At 50.7% G+C, this 16,446-nt stretch overlaps 7 protein-coding genes across 7 annotated transcripts; 4 read left to right on the top strand and 3 right to left on the bottom strand.

The window, feature by feature from the left end:
• Positions 1–505: 505 nt before the first annotated feature.
• Positions 506–700, bottom strand: N7477_007133 (uncharacterized protein; the record flags this gene model as incomplete). The annotated part of the gene is made up of 1 exon (XM_056968796.1): positions 506–700. One exon carries the CDS (start codon positions 698–700, stop codon positions 506–508), a length of 195 nt encoding a protein of 64 aa, XP_056821592.1.
• A 694-nt stretch (positions 701–1,394) lies between these two features.
• Positions 1,395–2,125, top strand: N7477_007132 (macro domain-containing protein; the record flags this gene model as incomplete). Its single annotated transcript, XM_056968795.1, has 2 exons — positions 1,395–2,023; positions 2,080–2,125. 2 exons carry the CDS (start codon positions 1,395–1,397, stop codon positions 2,123–2,125), a joined length of 675 nt encoding a protein of 224 aa, XP_056821591.1.
• A 741-nt stretch (positions 2,126–2,866) lies between these two features.
• N7477_007131 (putative mitochondrial inner membrane protease subunit Imp2) lies at positions 2,867–3,753 on the top strand (the record flags this gene model as incomplete). The annotated part of the gene is made up of 2 exons (XM_056968794.1): positions 2,867–3,342; positions 3,399–3,753. 2 exons carry the CDS (start codon positions 2,867–2,869, stop codon positions 3,751–3,753), a joined length of 831 nt encoding a protein of 276 aa, XP_056821590.1.
• Positions 3,754–3,932: 179 nt separating this feature from the next.
• Positions 3,933–7,208, bottom strand: N7477_007130 (sporulation-specific 71 family protein; the record flags this gene model as incomplete). Its single annotated transcript, XM_056968793.1, has 1 exon — positions 3,933–7,208. The coding sequence occupies one exon, from the start codon at positions 7,206–7,208 to the stop codon at positions 3,933–3,935; it is 3,276 nt and encodes a 1,091-aa protein (XP_056821589.1).
• A 487-nt stretch (positions 7,209–7,695) lies between these two features.
• On the top strand, positions 7,696–8,513 carry N7477_007129 (GLTP domain-containing protein; the record flags this gene model as incomplete). The annotated part of the gene is made up of 4 exons (XM_056968792.1): positions 7,696–7,837; positions 7,896–7,954; positions 8,011–8,129; positions 8,216–8,513. The coding sequence occupies 4 exons, from the start codon at positions 7,696–7,698 to the stop codon at positions 8,511–8,513; spliced, it is 618 nt and encodes a 205-aa protein (XP_056821588.1).
• Positions 8,514–10,653: 2,140 nt separating this feature from the next.
• N7477_007128 (uncharacterized protein) lies at positions 10,654–12,046 on the top strand (the record flags this gene model as incomplete). The annotated part of the gene is made up of 5 exons (XM_056968791.1): positions 10,654–10,806; positions 10,858–10,965; positions 11,035–11,444; positions 11,503–11,567; positions 11,655–12,046. The coding sequence occupies 5 exons, from the start codon at positions 10,654–10,656 to the stop codon at positions 12,044–12,046; spliced, it is 1,128 nt and encodes a 375-aa protein (XP_056821587.1).
• Positions 12,047–13,196: 1,150 nt separating this feature from the next.
• On the bottom strand, positions 13,197–15,492 carry N7477_007127 (uncharacterized protein; the record flags this gene model as incomplete). The annotated part of the gene is made up of 6 exons (XM_056968790.1): positions 13,197–13,836; positions 13,885–14,092; positions 14,143–14,517; positions 14,567–15,078; positions 15,140–15,162; positions 15,226–15,492. The coding sequence occupies 6 exons, from the start codon at positions 15,490–15,492 to the stop codon at positions 13,197–13,199; spliced, it is 2,025 nt and encodes a 674-aa protein (XP_056821586.1).
• Positions 15,493–16,446: the final 954 nt, after the last annotated feature.

The raw sequence follows: 16,446 nt of genomic DNA, 5'->3' as shown, positions 1-16,446 counted from the left end.
CCCACTCCTACTCCCCCTTTTTTTTTCTTTTTGATTCCCGGGTTTCTCGACTCTCGTCCATGGGAAGGGGAGGGATTGGGGTGGCCGGCCGGGGACCTGACAAGGTCTGGAACAAACAGGGAGAACTGTCCCGACCTGATGGGTCCAATCTGCCTTATTTACCAGAGTGTCCGTGGTGGCTGGCCGATGGCGGATGTGGAAATCGTCCTAGTGCCAACTGGGAAAGACACTGTATCTGCGCATCGGGGCCAAAGAGGTCCTTAGAGCGGCGATCTGGCCTTGACCCTGATGGACCGTACGTTTGCCTCTCAGTCGAGCCAACGCTTATGTCCCCATTTGGGTCCGTACTTTGTGTTGTTCGGTTCTCAACCAAGGAAAGGAAACGGGGAAAAGAAAAAAATTCTGAAGACACAGGTCACGATAGGATCGATCTGGGGGTTCATGTGTTACCGAGGTCTTGGTCTTGGAGAAACCAGAATGTGTTCCCCGCTGGAAGAACCCGCCACTATCCATCTTCAAGCGGGGAATCCTTGGACCAGACCCCGATGCCCATGCCTGGTACCTTTGTGGGCAGGAGACCAGTGAGATGCGGCAGGGCGGAAGGGCTAGTCAAGAAGCGAAGTGCATGGGCGAAGTTCCTTTGGCCAGCGTGCAGCTCATGCAATGCAAGTTGCCGAATGTAGAAGGCGATCGAGTCCATTCCCAATATGACATCTCGCTGTCCCCATCGATGAGGACAAGCCCGCGGACGCTGTGCCCAGAGTTGGCATCTGCTGCAGCAATCGTATGATTTCCGTTGTTTAAGCTTCGCCTACGGTTGGCGCCATGCCTTGTTTCTGGGCTTTGTTTTTGATCAATAGTATCATATGCAGTTATCTTACTGGGGCTCGATCTGCGTTAGTCGCAGGAGGCAGGTGTAGATGCAACGCGCTATGACAGTCCATACCGGAATGAGAGTAGTCTTTGGTCGTGTCTCTTCGTTGATTGCGAGATGCGTGGCCAGCTAGTCGATCGATTGATCGTGAACATCTTTATTGAATACGAAGGTCTCATTGTTACTAGGGTTCTAAATATGGATCTAGTGGTTTGGCTATTCAAGTGTTCCGTGCTGGGAGCGGAGATCTCTACATATACATCTCATCTGAGGTCTCTCGCCACACCGACGTGGAATCAATTCACCGAAGACAAAAAAACAGGGCATCCTGATTTCTGCAAGGATTAAACTCTCCTTGAGACAATTGATCGACAAGAACTGCAAGTCTTGCCTTGTGGTTGCCTTGGCACGTGACCAAATATGTACAAATCGAAAAGTGACCGTGTTGAGGTCACTGACCTAGCCTCGTTGACTCTCTGACCTGTCACCTCTCTATAATCACCAATCACGTTCGCCAAGAATGGCATCTCTCATTTCCTTGGCAGAGATCCCCACTGTCTCACGCCTGTACCGGCTGAAGAAGCTAGTCCCGGCATCTTCATCCAGCAACATCCCATCTCAGACCATCAATGACATCATCTCGCTCATCCGCTCCGACATCACGAAGCTGCAAGTCGACGGTATCGTCAATGCTGCTAATCAATCTTTGCTCGGCGGTGGTGGTGTCGATGGTGCAATTCATCGAGCTGCTGGTCCCGAGCTGCTTGATGAATGCAAGGACCTGGACGGTTGTGACATCGGGGATGCCAAAACCACTGCAGGTTACCATCTCCCCTGCAAGAACGTAATTCATACTGTGGGCCCCGTCTACCAAAAAGAGAAGCGCGGTGACCCAGCCCGTCCGGAGATTCTGCTTCGTTCGTGCTATCGACGTAGTCTAGAGGAGGCGGTCGAGTACAATGTGAAGAGCATCGCATTTGCAGCTATCAGCACAGGAGTCTATGGTTACCCCAGTGGTAAGGCTGCACTGGCTGCTGCTGATGAAGTGCGTAAGTTTCTGGAGGCACCTGGAAACGAGGGCAAGCTTGAGCGGGTCATCTTTTGCAATTTCGAACAGAAGGATGAGAATGCATACGAGGATGCGATTCCGTAAGTCACCTCCATGTTCGCTTCTGGGATCAAGAGTAGAAGCTAATCTTTGACAGCCAAATTTTTCCTCCTACTGAACAGGATCTGCCTGTCAACGACTAACTCACCAAGGCAGCTGACAAAATTCGGGGAAAGATTTGAAAAGAAAAAAGGGTTGCCGATAAAGCCTCCAATAAGGTCACTGGGGCAGATACTGCCAAAGATCACTTCGAAGCTGCCCAAAAACCTGCCGTTCAAGCTACGAACGTCTCAGCCAAAGATGTCAGTGAGTCTTCCCGTGATGACAAGAAGGCTGCGCGAGCGCACACCATGACTGCATTGGCACAATACGCAAAAAATTCATACTATGTCAGAGCTTTTGCTTCTTTCTGGCAATTCCTGGGGACATGCATCTTGGACTCCCCGCCCTGTATGCGTAACGATTTGAATGACTGATGGAGAATTGACAGAGGGTTTAACAGAGCCTTGACGGAGGGCTGGGGTTCCACCATTGGGCTATCGTTACTCCAGGATCTCCCATTACCAGCCTGTTCGAGGAATTCCAGTAAAGGAAAATAATAATTGTCATTCCATACCCTTTGCACAATCGTAGAAGAAATCACTTACCAAGACTAAGCAGCGTCAGCTGCCTGGTAGCCGGTGCAAACACAATGCAAACAACAGCTCCGCTATCAATTATCGACTCCGAAGATCGCGCGAGCTTCAAAATCCCCTCGAAATCGTCGCATCCTCCGCTAATTGCTCCCCAAAAGCTTTAAAGAATGGTCATATGATCTGCATCTCACTTGAGTTATCCTCACCAACCCAAATTCCGCGCCAACAGCTCCGCACAACACCACCAACATGCCACCCCCAAACCAACAACCCTCAAAGCCCATGCGCATCCTCGATCCATACGAGGCCAAGAGACTCTCCAAGAAACCCGCCACAGCAAACACCGGTCCAGAACTACAAAAATATCCCTCATTAGCCGCGCACACCACTGCAGGCCCAAGCCTCGTGCGCAAACGCTTCCTCCCAACTTTCATATCCAGCATACGCGAGCGCTATGCCGCCCTCCCAACACCAGTCCGACGAACGTGTCGCGCGCTCCGAATATTCGGAACCCTCGTCCCAATTGGCCTTTTCTTCTCCGAACACGTGGCGCGACTGATGTGGGTGCGCGGGCCGTCAATGACACCATACCTAAACGAAGACTACGAGCAGACACAGACCAAGAGCGATATGATACTAGTCAGTATGTGGCCGTATGGCGCGACATGGCCGTGGCAAAGACAGATAAAGAGACGCCTTGAGCGGGGAATGGTGGTGACTTTCCGGTATGAGACTCTGGATTCCGCGCGAACAGACAGCGAGACTAATAGTGTTTTTGCAGGTCACCGGCCAATTCTTCGCATGTCGCTATCAAGCGCGTTGTTGGACTTCCTGGAGACCGGATTACGACTCGGGAACCGTGCATGAAACGCACTCAGATTGTTCCCTTTAACCATGTTTGGTTGGAGGGCGATGCGGAGGATCCGAAGAGGACGCTTGATAGTAATACTTACGGTCCGGTGAGTATCAGTTTGATCACAGGCCGAGTGGTCGGTGTGATATCCCCACGCTTCCGGTGGTTGAAGTGGCAGGATTGGGAGGCAGGGAAGCTAGACGACGAGGAGAACTACCGACAGAATGTGCGTGACCGGGTCTTGAAGGAAGCCGTCCGAATGGAGGAGCCTGCATTTGAGTGAAAAGAGCCAATTACATTGAGTTTGGAATATGCGATGCGTGGATAGATTTGTGAACATGTCATAGTATTATCTTCAATGGCGAGCTCTGATGTATAAAATATAGAACCTCCGCGATACAAAAAACATGTAAACCCAATGCTATGCGTGTTCGTGCAAGGGAAACGAGAGAATAAATGACATTATAGAGAAACAATGCGGATGTCTTCCTGTCTCTCTTCTTGAAGTCTGTCGATCTCTGACGAGATACTCAGCACCCAGCGGTCTTTCTCGACGCGGCTGCGTGCCTTGAACACGATGGTACGACCGTGCTTGCCCAATGTGGAGACATGGTGGAGAGAGCGCTTGGCTTCGCCCTTTGCTCCTTTCTCCTGGGCGCGGAAAAAGCTTTTGCTGAGAGGTTGCCAGATAACAAAAGTGATAGACGTATCCTCGTCGCGGCTGGTGTAGGTGCCCGAAGTGAGATACACTCGCGGCAGAGCGTGGAGACCTGGGTTATTGCTATCGAATGTCTGGTTGGCGTACAGCAAATCAGACTCAGTGGCGAGTCCAGAGTAAATGTAGCAGTCTCGAAGGTCGATAGTCGTTTCGTGCTCTTGGTGGATGTGTGGGATCTGAACGCCATTCCCTTTGCGCAGCGTGCTCCGGAAGACAAGAAGTTGCCCGGCAGTAAGGAGCACATTGCATCGGGTAAAAGTAGCATGCCGACGCGGTTTGCGATACAGATGGCCAGACATCTTGATCGTGCGACAGCCCACTAACGAGCAAATGTTGTGGAGGTGAGGCGAGGCCTCGGCCTTCTTCACCTCCCACTTCTTCGCGAATTGCCCGACGATTGACTCCATTTCCTCATCGATGTCCAGCAACTTGAGGTTCCGTTGTCGCACGGCCTGGAGCTCGTGAAAATCGTCCGCGTTGCGTATGGTCCAATATTTCACCAATGCATCCAGCCGCTTGACCCACTCATCTCGAGAGGCAGTGTCGTACGCCTGCAAGCGAACCACTAGGCCATTGTCCAACTCCAGTTCGAGTATTCTGTCGTCGTCGAACTGCTTCGTGGAACCGTCGTCTCGTCTGGAGTCTGCTGCTTCCGGCTGGAAGTCCACAGCGGGACCTTCTGAGATATTAGGGTCCGCGGGACTACTCCCGCGCTGAATACGGCGCACCTCTTTCACTCGACAAAGATCGATATAACCATCTGCACGACTGGTATTGTGCACGTTTCTTTGCAATTGGGCATAAGCTTCCTCGTCATGCCTTTGAACAAAATCGGGGTTTCCGCTTGACAACCACGCAATGTCACCATCCAGGATTGGGTATGGATTGATCTCCCAAGAATTCGGCATCTCATCCATGAGTTGGCGATAGGTTGGTACACTCTCATCCTCGCCTGTCGGAATAAGCTTCGGCGGAGTTGGCGGCCAAGCCTTGGCTGGCCTACAGAACAACAAGTAATGATCCTGCGTGAAGAAGTACAATCGCTTGAAAAACATCTTGTTCTTTCTTTGATGCACACCCTTCTGAGAGGTAAGTCGGATCAAGAATCCCTCGACCGGCGATGGCTCCTCTTCCTTCTTGCCTGCCTGCTTTATCGTGGTAGAATAATGATGGCGAGGGCGCAGTTCAAGCTCATGCGACGATTCCATTGCCATCGTCCCGTACATGTTTTCCTCATTAGACCCGAAGATCCACTCTAAACGATCATACCGTTTCCAGGCAAGACCCATTTTCTCCGTCTTAGACCAAGCGCGCAGAACATCTGCCCATTCAGGGCGGCCCTCGAGAAGTTCCATACAGCCGCGGATAATGGATTTGGCGGCGTACCTCACGTCCGCCGTAGATCGAGTCACGAGCGTAGTGTGGCGATTGTCATCATGTGTTGCTCCGAGATGAGCCTCGAGTCGTTCAAACGGATGTTTGAATACCAAAGAAATCCCAAGATCAGGTACGTTGATAGGTAGCTTGGTTGGCCGCTGCCAGCCTAGCACTTGTCGAATAAAAGTGTACCATTCAGAAGCATGAGCAGTTGACTTAGGACGGATGATGTAGATTTTGGTGCCGCGTATGCGAGGATGCCAGACCACGAGGGTCTTATCAAGAGCAGAGTAGAGGTTGACATTAGTGTTCCTGTGATTTAACTGGATCTCGTAGTAAGGGCGGGTTTTGTTATTGATCCTCTGTGCGTCAGGAATTACGCGTGTGCGATACATTTGCAGAGCAAAGGGTGCGTGCTCCGCCGAACTCTTCCGACAGACAACCAAATACTCTCGCCACTTATCCACATTGCGAGTGTCCATCCGGAAGCTGTCATTCTCACTGTAATCGGAAGGCAAATCCTCTTTGGGCGTCTCTTGAACGCTAACAAGCATTCTCTCAGCTTTGACAATCTCCCCATCCTGTAGTTTTCGTCGACGAGGACGGTTCGCGGCAATGGTATCTCCGGTCTTGGCGATACGAGAGCGAAGCCTTTGCTGTTTGTCTTTCATATGTTTCGCGTTGTATTTCGCAACTTTCCTGGTCAATCGCTGGGGCACGTTCCTTCCAGGCTCAAAACTTTCTTGGCGCGCTTCATCCTCATTCTGGGGCTCTTGGTGCTCCAGCGTGAACCGGGTTGTGCCAGAAATCTTGCTGGATTTGTTCTTCAACTTCTGCTGCTCTTTGACTTTCGATTTGAACAACGGCGTAGTAGATTCGGTGTCGCTTATTGCGGCAGAATTGGTAGTTATCAACGGACTCTGGCCGTGTTGGCCTGCAAAGCTCACGGCCTGCGATGCTTGCGATTGAGGTCGCTGGTTAGGAATCTGCAATCCTGGAGCATGTATCGTAGATGACGTTTGATCTGTTTCTGCGGAACTAGATTCAAATTCTCTGGCGGTCACAAAAGACGAAGATCCAATCGTATTGTCGTACACCTGCTCCTGTCCTCTTGATGTTGCTCTCGGCGTAGCATTGGAATCTTCATCTGAGATATCATGGTCTGAAGGCCCTTCATCTTCGATTTGCTCCGCTGCCTCCGTCTCGATCCCTGTAGGCTCTGTTTCCTGTGTTTCTTCAGGGTGAGTAAGAGTGCGAAGCTCGCCCGTAGGCCCATCGCTTGACTCTTGCTCGTATTCTAACTCGGCTTCTGTGTCATCCGGTTCGGTTCCAGAATCTTCATTGGTATGAGTGAATGTAAGAGCGACCTCCTCCAACGTAGGCGGCGAGAGAGCAGCCTGATTTTGATCTTGGCTCTGGTTCTCGCCAAGTTGACTGTAGTGAGTAGAAACTGGATTTGCATTGAACGACAATGTGTGGGAGGTGTAGTTTTTATATCGCAGCCGAGATTTGTACCAGGATTTGCGGTGTCCATGGATCCAGCCTTCAGGTATCGGTCCGATGAAGAACCGCCTGCTTGTCAGGTGTAAATGATGAGCGGAAGCATGGCGCTGTAGTATATCGATCAGTCTTCGGGCGGACATCAGTCTTGTGGGGTTGGGATTGACCTACCAGCTTCAGATCGGTATAAGACCCAGGCAGTAGACCATGATATCGCTCAGGCTCCGCTGCATGGGGAGCTTCCTGGGCCGAGCTGTTGGCCTGATTGGAAGCACTCATGACACCAACGTGATACCAACCGAGCGGTGGAATTGGACAGCAGCGGGCTGCACATCAAGGGATGAATCCAAGAGTGGGGAGCTCTACCAGGCACAAGAGGAACTGCATAGCGCGATCGATCAAATCGCGGTGCAACCTGGTCCGATGACGTCGTGGGTGCAAACATCGGGCCATGTCACGTGAGAGATTGCTGTGTTTGCAACATTTGTTGACAGTCCGCGGGCCCCGCAGCGAGTGATTGGCTTGCGTGGCATGCAGCGGTGAGAGAAGTGCGGGACAGTTGTTGATACACCTACACCTGTCACTTCTGTTTCTTGTTTTCCTCTCCAGTTAATTCAATTGATTTTCATCATGGCTGCTGTTCCCGCTGACGGTACCTGGTTCGACACCCTCAAGAAGTCCTTCGCGGACGTCCCCATTGACGCCGCCAACGACGATGCCATCTCCACTGCCGAGTTCCTAGAGGCCGCTGAGGCCCTAGTGTCCCTATTTGGTGAGTACTATTGAGCTTGCTGCAAGCTGACTTGATACTAATGCAAGGTGTACCCCAGATGTTATCGGCTCTGCAGCTTTCAGCCCCGTCAAGAGCGACCTGACGGGCAACATCAAGGTCCCAAGTCTCCCTGTTCCCCTCCGCGATACGGACAGGTGCTGATATCTACATAGAAAGTCAGAGATCGCATGCTGGCTGCTCCTGCTGAGTCTCAGACTCTGCAGGAACTTGTCCTGAATGAATTGAAGACTGGCAAGCACACTGCCACTGAGGGTCTGGTCTGGCTGGTCCGGTGAGTTTTCCTACGTACTTTTGCACCCTTCGGACACTTGGAGATCCACCACTGGAATATGTCACTGACCTCTTTGATATCAACAGCGGTCTCGATTTCACCGCCCAGGCTCTCCGCCACAACCTTCAGAACCCCAAGGACGAGTTGTCTACTTCCTTCCGCCATGCCTACGGCGGCACGCTCAAGCCCCATCACAGCTTCATGGTTAAGCCCATCTTCAGCGCTGCCATGTCCGCCACACCGTACCGTGCCGACTTCTACAAGAAGCTGGGTAGCGACCAGTCCAAGGTCAACACCTCTATGGAGAAGGAGGTTGCGGCTTTGGAGAAGGTTGTGACCATCCTGAAGACCTTTTTGGCGCGCAAGGACACCCAGTGGAAGTAAACTGCGCGGAATAGAGCTTCTGGTCTGATTGTCAGAAACGTCTGCAGTGTAAATCTGATGTGTACATATTGGCCTGGATCTGTGTCTCTGAGAGCACGTGAAATTCTTCGACATAGCGCGATATAGCGAATCCACTTTAACTTTGGCTGCGATCACTGTTCTCTGTTATTGAAAACTAAGAGATCTTTTGCACGTATGAATAGTGTAAAGAATGAGCTCAATTCTTCCAATGCTACGCACAGGCCACTGGTACTTCGCTAAGTGGGCATCTTTGGACCAGTTGGTATGCTCGCCAGTCGAGTTCATCAATCAGCTATCAATCCCGAGTCCATGGATCATATAGGCGGCGTTCGGTAGTTCTTAATAGCCTACTGTATTCTGAACACGGCTCCTCACGGGTAGCCAATTACAAACTCACCTGAAGGGGGTTAGCAGGGGCCACTAGGAACCCTGCGTTCAGAATGACGCCGATTCAAGATTGCTGAATGAGTTTCTCCATTCTTGGGCATTGCTCGTCGCGAAAGGCCAATGGATCCCCGGCAATTACTAAAGATAGAATCCCGAACAACATGGGAAGGTTTGAGTGGATCGTCGCGATGCGCATCTGGTAAATGAAACGTTCGATCTTCAGCAAACTCCCAGGTCTCATTTAATTTCCAAGTGCCGCGGTGATTTGTCTATTGAAGCTACCATGGTTGTTCCACTAAGAACCAGCCAAGACAATGCTATTGTCACATTGCATGATGGACGGCTTAAAAGGCCTAGATCCAGACACCACTGTCTTGGACCGTGCAAGAATCAGGGTATCAGGACGATCGCCCCGCCTAAACGGGCCACTGGAGGGGTGGGGACGACAGAATGGTCAGGTAATTTCCGGTCTGTCCGCAAAGATGCCGATCGTGCCTCGTTGATGGTGCGGCGGAGTCGTCTCCCTGACGATCTATGCTGGCGTTGTTTTCTCTCAGCCTTGCTCCCCCAGTAGTGCTCGGGATGGATCTCAACAGTGATTGCCGGGCAATATCTATTGGCGATCTCGGTACGATGCATCGAAAGCCCAGAGATCGCAAGTACCAGTCGTTCATCAATTTACCGGACCACTGACCTAGTCTAGCCCTTTTGAGAAATCATGCTGCCGGATGGGTCGCCCGTACCCATGGACAACGACACTCTGGCGGGCGTATTAAGCTCACCTGCCGCGGTTCCGACAGCCCCTGAGGACATAACAGCGCGTGCCGGGCCGGGTCCAAATTTCCCTACCAACGTTGTGTGCACGTTGTGTTCACGCTAAGGTGGGCTACGACCTCTTTCCTGGACTAGAAGCACCCGAACGCAGCCTAGCTCTGCTCGGCTGCGTCTGGGGGCGCATCGCCAAGAGCGCGGTCCCACTTGGGCGTATGTTAGCCGATTCTCTTTTGCGGGTGAAATCGGCAGCGTTTTGGCAGGAAAAACTTATTCGAGTCATGTCGCCGGGCCTCGTTGGCAATGAAACCGACATGCATGGAAATATGTCAAGCTTTAAGAAGAGTCAAGTTGCACGCAAGGTGGAAAGTGTTTCATACGAGAGTTGGATCAGCAAACTTAGACTTTCTTCCCCACATAGCGTCCATGGATGGACCTCGACCCTTCCTCGTTTACGCAATTATACTTTGGGAAAATTCTGGAGAAGTGACATCTACATTGGGACGGGATTTAGGCAGCCTCCGAGAGCCTTTTTGCACAGATCGTAAAGAGCAGCCAGATGCATCTATGGAGTCAAAAAACTTGAGCGTGGATGGAACTTGACACACGGATACCTCCACGGCTCGTAGCTCAATAGCACGAGGTGAACATTGGCAGATACTTCGATCCCACCTTATTCCGTCCCACTCGCCCACTGTGAATACCTCCCGCGAGCCTCACAAGAGGTTTGCGTCTAGCACGGAGAAGGGCGGACCCGCGTTACGGCTTGACCCCGTTGCCACTTGGAAAGGGCCTATGCTTGGCTTGTGACAGTCTTTTCTGTCCCTTTTCCCTCCTTTTCTTCTCGTACTCGGTTGACATCGACATCTAACCCTCCCGACCCCTGTCGCTGGCTCACAGGTCTGCAGGTTGAGGTGGAAATCATGAATTGGGACTGACCACGTCTTCTTAAACCATCACTATGTTACCGCTGGAGGGTCGCAGCGAGACCATCTTCATCGTCACTACTATCTTTTTGGGTATCTCATTCATTGCGGTGTGCTTGCGATGCTTTGTCCGGATCAAACTTGTCAAGGCCTTTGGCTGGGATGATGCGCTGATGGTTTTTGCCATGGTACTTTCGATGTCTTGGCTGCATGCGCGCCCCTGCTAACATGATCATTAGCTCTTAAACATTTTGTTCGCACTCGCCGGTATCACTGGTGCGCTATATGGAATCGGCCAGAAAACCGACGTACTTAGGGACCGAAATTCGATGGAAACGGCCATGTTTGTATGTCTTTGATCAATTTCCCATGGACGGGATCATATGGGGTCATGGACCGCATCTAACATTCATCAGTGGTGGTGGCTCGGTCAAACCACCTATGTCTGGGTCGTCGCCGTCGCAAAGATCTCGATCGCCGTGGCGCTTCTCCGTCTCACCATTGCGAAAACCCATACCATTATCCTATGGGTCGTCATCGGCGTGACCACCGTCATTGGTCTCGTCTTCTTTTTCATGTTGACCCTGCAATGCACGCCCGTGTCGTTTTTTTGGCAGCAAGTACGACTGAAACTTGACCCGACAGCCGATGTTACCGGTCATTGCATGAGCCTCGATAGTATCATCAGCATCGCCTACGTCTACAGTGTCACCGCCACATTGTGCGATATGACGCTTGGACTCTTGCCAGTATTCCTCGTATGGAGTCTGCAAATGAACGTACGGACCAAGGCCGCGCTGGCAGGCATTTTGGGTATGGGTTGCATGTACGTTCCCTCCACTTATCTGGTATCATCGTTCCATGCTGATTCATCTTAAATTTAGTGCTAGCGCAGCCGTCATCATTCGCATTCCATTCTTACATGACTACAAGGACCCTGATTTCCTATGTGAGTCTCATCTCTGGATCATTCTGGATCGCCTCAGGAGGCAAGGAGGCAGGAGGGAAACTGAACCGATACTAACAATCTCAATAGATGCGACCGCTCAGATCTCCATCTGGTCTAATGTCGAAGCTAGTCTCGGTATTGCTGCCGGTAGTCTGGTCACTCTCCGGCCACTCTTCCGCTGGTTTCGCGATTCCAGCTACGGCGGCGGCACTCGAACCAAAAGCAAGCGGACTGGAGCCAGCCTACCACTATCCAGTGTGAATGCTGGACGGTCAGGGGACCCTTCTGGACCGCAGTATTGGCGCCCGGACTTGGATCCGGAAGATACTCAGGCCGTAATTACCACCATTCATACCTCGAATCGTGGAAGTCGCACGAGTAGCCAGGAAGATCTGAATCCCAAACATAATAACGGGACCTTCTTTTCTGGCGTGAACGTGCAGAAGACGTTCTTTGTTTCTGAGGATGATTCTCATTGATGAGACGGGGGTTTGTATATTATACCAATTAATTTGAAGTTAAAACAACATCAGCAATTGCAAATACCTAATACAGCCAAATAAGAATTTCTGTTAAGCCACATTAAATCGACCCAGGTACATCAAGCCCGCATCGTTCACCTTCCACTTTTCTCTCGAACGCTAGAATAACATTCCAATGTTAAGGATTATCAGATAGGCATATAGATCGATGCGAGATTAAGGAGCGACTTCCAAAATAGACTGCATCGACTCCTTGCATATATAGTGTGGACCCTCCCATACTCGACCATGTGACGCACACTTCTACCATTTCCGAGCTTAATGCTTCATAATCTCGTTTAACACATCACCTTCCACCAAGCCCTGCCGGGCTAGCTCAATCGGTAGAGCGTGAGACTCTTAATCTCAAGGTTGCGGGTTCGACCCCCGCGTTCGGCTATTCCTACAGAACAACCTGAGATATTTCTTTTTTGCCTCCAATCCACAATGGAACGAGGAACAGTACCCTTTTTCTCTCTGCTTCGTATTACCTTCTAATTTTCCTTGCTTTTTTTTTCTATAAAAAAAAAAGGCAGGAATTCTTCCATGGTTACTCTCAACAATTGCAAGAGGCAGCTAAAAGCGGAAGAGGAGCTTGAATTGGGGTTAACTTGTCGGGCATAGTTACTAGATCCTTCTATTTAGATGTCTTCTTCTGTAGGTGATCAAGAAATGTTTGATCAAGAACATGAGAAACGTGCATCAGAAAGACCTCGTGCCGATATAACCCTGGCCAAAACTGTGTCAGAAGCTACATTCCGTCCAAGAGAAACCTCTATCTGTACACACATGTAGAGAGAAAATTGTGGAAGCCTTCCGGGATTCGCTATGTTGTTTCCTCCAGGGACTGAACATGAGGTAAATTACGCGAATATCCACAGTCCAGTTCAATGTTATAGCTATTTCATTTGATCATATATCCCGAACAAACACCAACGCCCGATGCTATGCATATGTCATCGAAGAAGCTCAAGAACGCCCGGAGAATAGCAAGGATGATAGACACAAAACGCACACAAACCAAAAAAAATTGGAAAATAGAGAGCTAAAAGATAACGCGTCATGCTTCTGTGCAGGATGAATGAATCGACTGGTAGCTTAAATTAAATTAGGTGCTGGCCGGCAAAGTGCCAGTGTAGACGCCCTCAAAATCTAATCCGGAGAGCATTCTGTTCACTTTGTCGATTTCCCGGCTAAGATCCTCGACATTCACGGCGAGACTGCTCACTTCGTCGAATTTGCGTCGTCGGTTCGCATCGGCGATCATTTCGGAGACAAAGAATTTCTGCTCTTCTAGCACAATTAGACGCTCGCGAAGAGATTTCTCTTCCGCTTCGAGGGCGGAGACGGCACTGCTTGATTCGCTAGCTAGGCTGCTGTTGCTGCCGCTGGTGGCAACGCGGTTGTTATATTTGATCGATGCCAGAGCCGACTCTTGCGGTCGAGGAGCCGGTGACCCGTTGACTGTGGTCGCTGGAGAGGATGCGCGACTGGGGATACGGTCCGTAGCGGGAGAAGCATGCTTGAGAACCTTGGGGAGGGATTTTAAGGGTAGCATGTGAAGGTGGAGGAAATTGCTGGCTTGTTGGTATATAGCTTTCTGTAAGCGCTGCTGAGTTGGTGACTGAGTGGGTAGGTCGCGAATACGTCGAGCTGCGACATCGTACTTGGCAAATGAGTCCATGAGTCGCTTGCGGACTTTGGACGCTTCTGCTATATGGGTAGAAGTTGGTGGCCGTCTTGGATCTCTGTTACCACATTAGTAATTACACAAAAACCCTGGCGGGTAAACATACTGTAGTGCAGAGAGAAGTTTCTGAAATCTGGGAAGGTGTAGACGGATGCCTCTCTCGAATTGCATCAGATTTTCGTACGCTCTGACTTCAGCAGGTTTCCGTGAGATATCCGCCTGGAAGTCTCGTCGGTCGAACAATGTAGTCTTGCAATCTTTGCAAAGCCTGACATCGACATTGATCAAGTTTGCAGTTGCGGATTTCTCGGAGGCTTTCAAGATGTCAGATATCATTTTATGAAAGGGTCATCTAGAAACGTACGAGGGGCAATGCTCAACTCCACCTCACTAGAGCAGCCAGTGTTTGGATCACCACAGACAACGCGCCCGCAAGTCCTACAATGATGTCTCCGGAAGGAGTAACCAGAGAAGTCTTGTTGACAAAACGGACACCGAGAAACACTTGCATCGTCCTGCCAAGTCACGATACTTTGTTCTAAAGTCTTCCGCTGATCACTCTGCCACGCCATAGAGAACAACTTAGTTGCACTATTATGTACTTGATCTGGCGGTAGACTAGCCAACAATTGCGTGAGTCGGGTCAATCGCTTCTCAAGTCGGGAGACTTCCAGGAAATCCTTGTCGACCGTCTGCTTGCGAATGGATTTGAAAGCCAAAGTTTGATCCCTTGTCGTGCCTGATGTCCATCAGCATGATTTGCAATCCCAAAGGTCGGAACCCCTTACCGTTATGATCATTGTAGCCCTCCCTTGACTTGTAACAGGTCTCGCAAACTCGCGCCCAGATACCCCTCACGGGTTCGTGGTGCGCAGACCGCGATAATTTCATTTGGTACATAGTATGCTCCTCGCAGAAGAGCTTACCACATTTCCGGCAATTGACGCACCCATTGGTGGAATTTAGTCGTTTGCCGCAGGAGGGTTCCAGACACATGTCATATAAACAACCGGCTTGCCAGTGTTCCTTCGTAATGAGGTCTTCGGGATCAAGAACTTTCGGGGTCGGATTCGTAGTCAGGTTTGAAGCTTCAGAGAGTCCAGCATGGGCCCCAAATGGGCGGCTTGAAACCGAGGTCGATTGATTCTCGTTCGATTCGAAGACGTCCAAGCCCTTTAGCTTCTGATTGAGCACAGCGAGAGGCTGGAATTTCCTCGCTTTCTCCATCTGGACCTTGAACCAGTCCTTGACCTCATCTTGTCTGTCGTCCTCTAGGTTTTGGTGGATGTCGTCGAGGTGCCTGCCGGGTTGTTAGATGACGCTGCAGAGATGCATGGGATCGAGCGAGAGGTGGAAGGTACCTGTTAAGTTGAAGTAGAGTTACCTGAAGTCAGTCAGCATTATTTCCTGTGCATCAGCAAGAACGCATAAGTGAGGACAAACATACCATCTCCTCATTGCAGATCGGACAGGTGAGCAGAGCTCCGGGAGCAGCCGGGGCTGCAGAAATGGAGGTATCGCCATTCTCAAGAGATATACGCGACGTGAGATCTTGGGTCGCCGATGAAAACTGAGACACAGAAGTCTGCGAGCTGAGGGAAACACTGCTGGCGGTCGGCGACAGCACCCTTGGCTTCGGCTGCGGGGACGGGGCAGATGAGAGCGCGCCCGGAGTGCCCAAAACACGTCCTCCGCCCAGCGTCCTCCGGGACATGGTCACGAGGACATGAAAGCTAGGAAACGTTGGTTGCTTGACCGAACATCAAGTTGGCCAGATTCAGAGCGCCGCGGCGGTTAGGTTAGGTTGAAGCCGAATGGGTTGTCCGCCGTGACGATGCGGTGGAGCCTGGCCGAATGCCTGAGGCAATACTCCCGCAACTAGCAGCATAACAAAGCCAACGTAGGCAGAAGTAAGGGATTCTTGGTCAAGTATGATTGCGATAGGTCATAACAAGCTTAGTTCTGAACAAATTTGACAGTCTCAACTTGGCAGGAGTCTGAAAAATGCCGAAGACGTTGCTTGTCAGGTGATCTTATAGTGTTTAGCCTCTTTGGGAACTCTATCTGCCCCTTTGGCTATGATACTTAGACATTGGCTATTTTCGCTGTAATAATGGCGACAGTGGAAACTCTCGCCTCGGAAAGTGATCAGCTTCCCGGAGCACAGAGTGAGTTAGTCACCCTGGCGCCCTGAGCTGCTCACTGAGTAAGAGCTACTCCCTAATCGACCCTGAGTTACTCCGTAAGTAGCCTAATCGCTCTCCGAATTTTGCAGCCGACATGTCTTACCTGGGGACAAGCAATACAGTAAAGGATGTGATCATGCGCTAAATAGTATGTATGTGATCGACTTATGAGCCGCAGGGTCCGACGGGTTATCGAAATAGTTGGCCTGCCTGTATGGCTCGAAGCACTCGCTCAGCAAGTGCCAAGGATTGACACACACTGCGCACATGGGATTATACACTAGGCGATTAGTTTGCTCTCTTGTAAGTGCCACCTCTGGAATCTTCGCTATATAGTTAGAACTTCGGGACACGCCCGAATGTTCTGTCTGGCGCCTAATGAGCTTTTGTGAAAGATGATTCAACCGGTGATACGTCGACGCAGGATACGCAATGGCAAGAATGATGAGTGGGTAGGATGTTAGATTGCTAGCCTAGGTAAG

Source organism: Penicillium maclennaniae (assembly GCF_028827695.1).
Source record: "Penicillium maclennaniae strain IBT 15551 chromosome Unknown utg000006l:1.0-2513246.0:1.0-2515036.0, whole genome shotgun sequence".
Classification (NCBI taxonomy): Eukaryota; Fungi; Ascomycota; class Eurotiomycetes; order Eurotiales; family Aspergillaceae; genus Penicillium; species Penicillium maclennaniae.
Note: the sequence above shows the minus strand (reverse complement) of the source record. Positions and strands in the feature narration are given on the sequence as shown.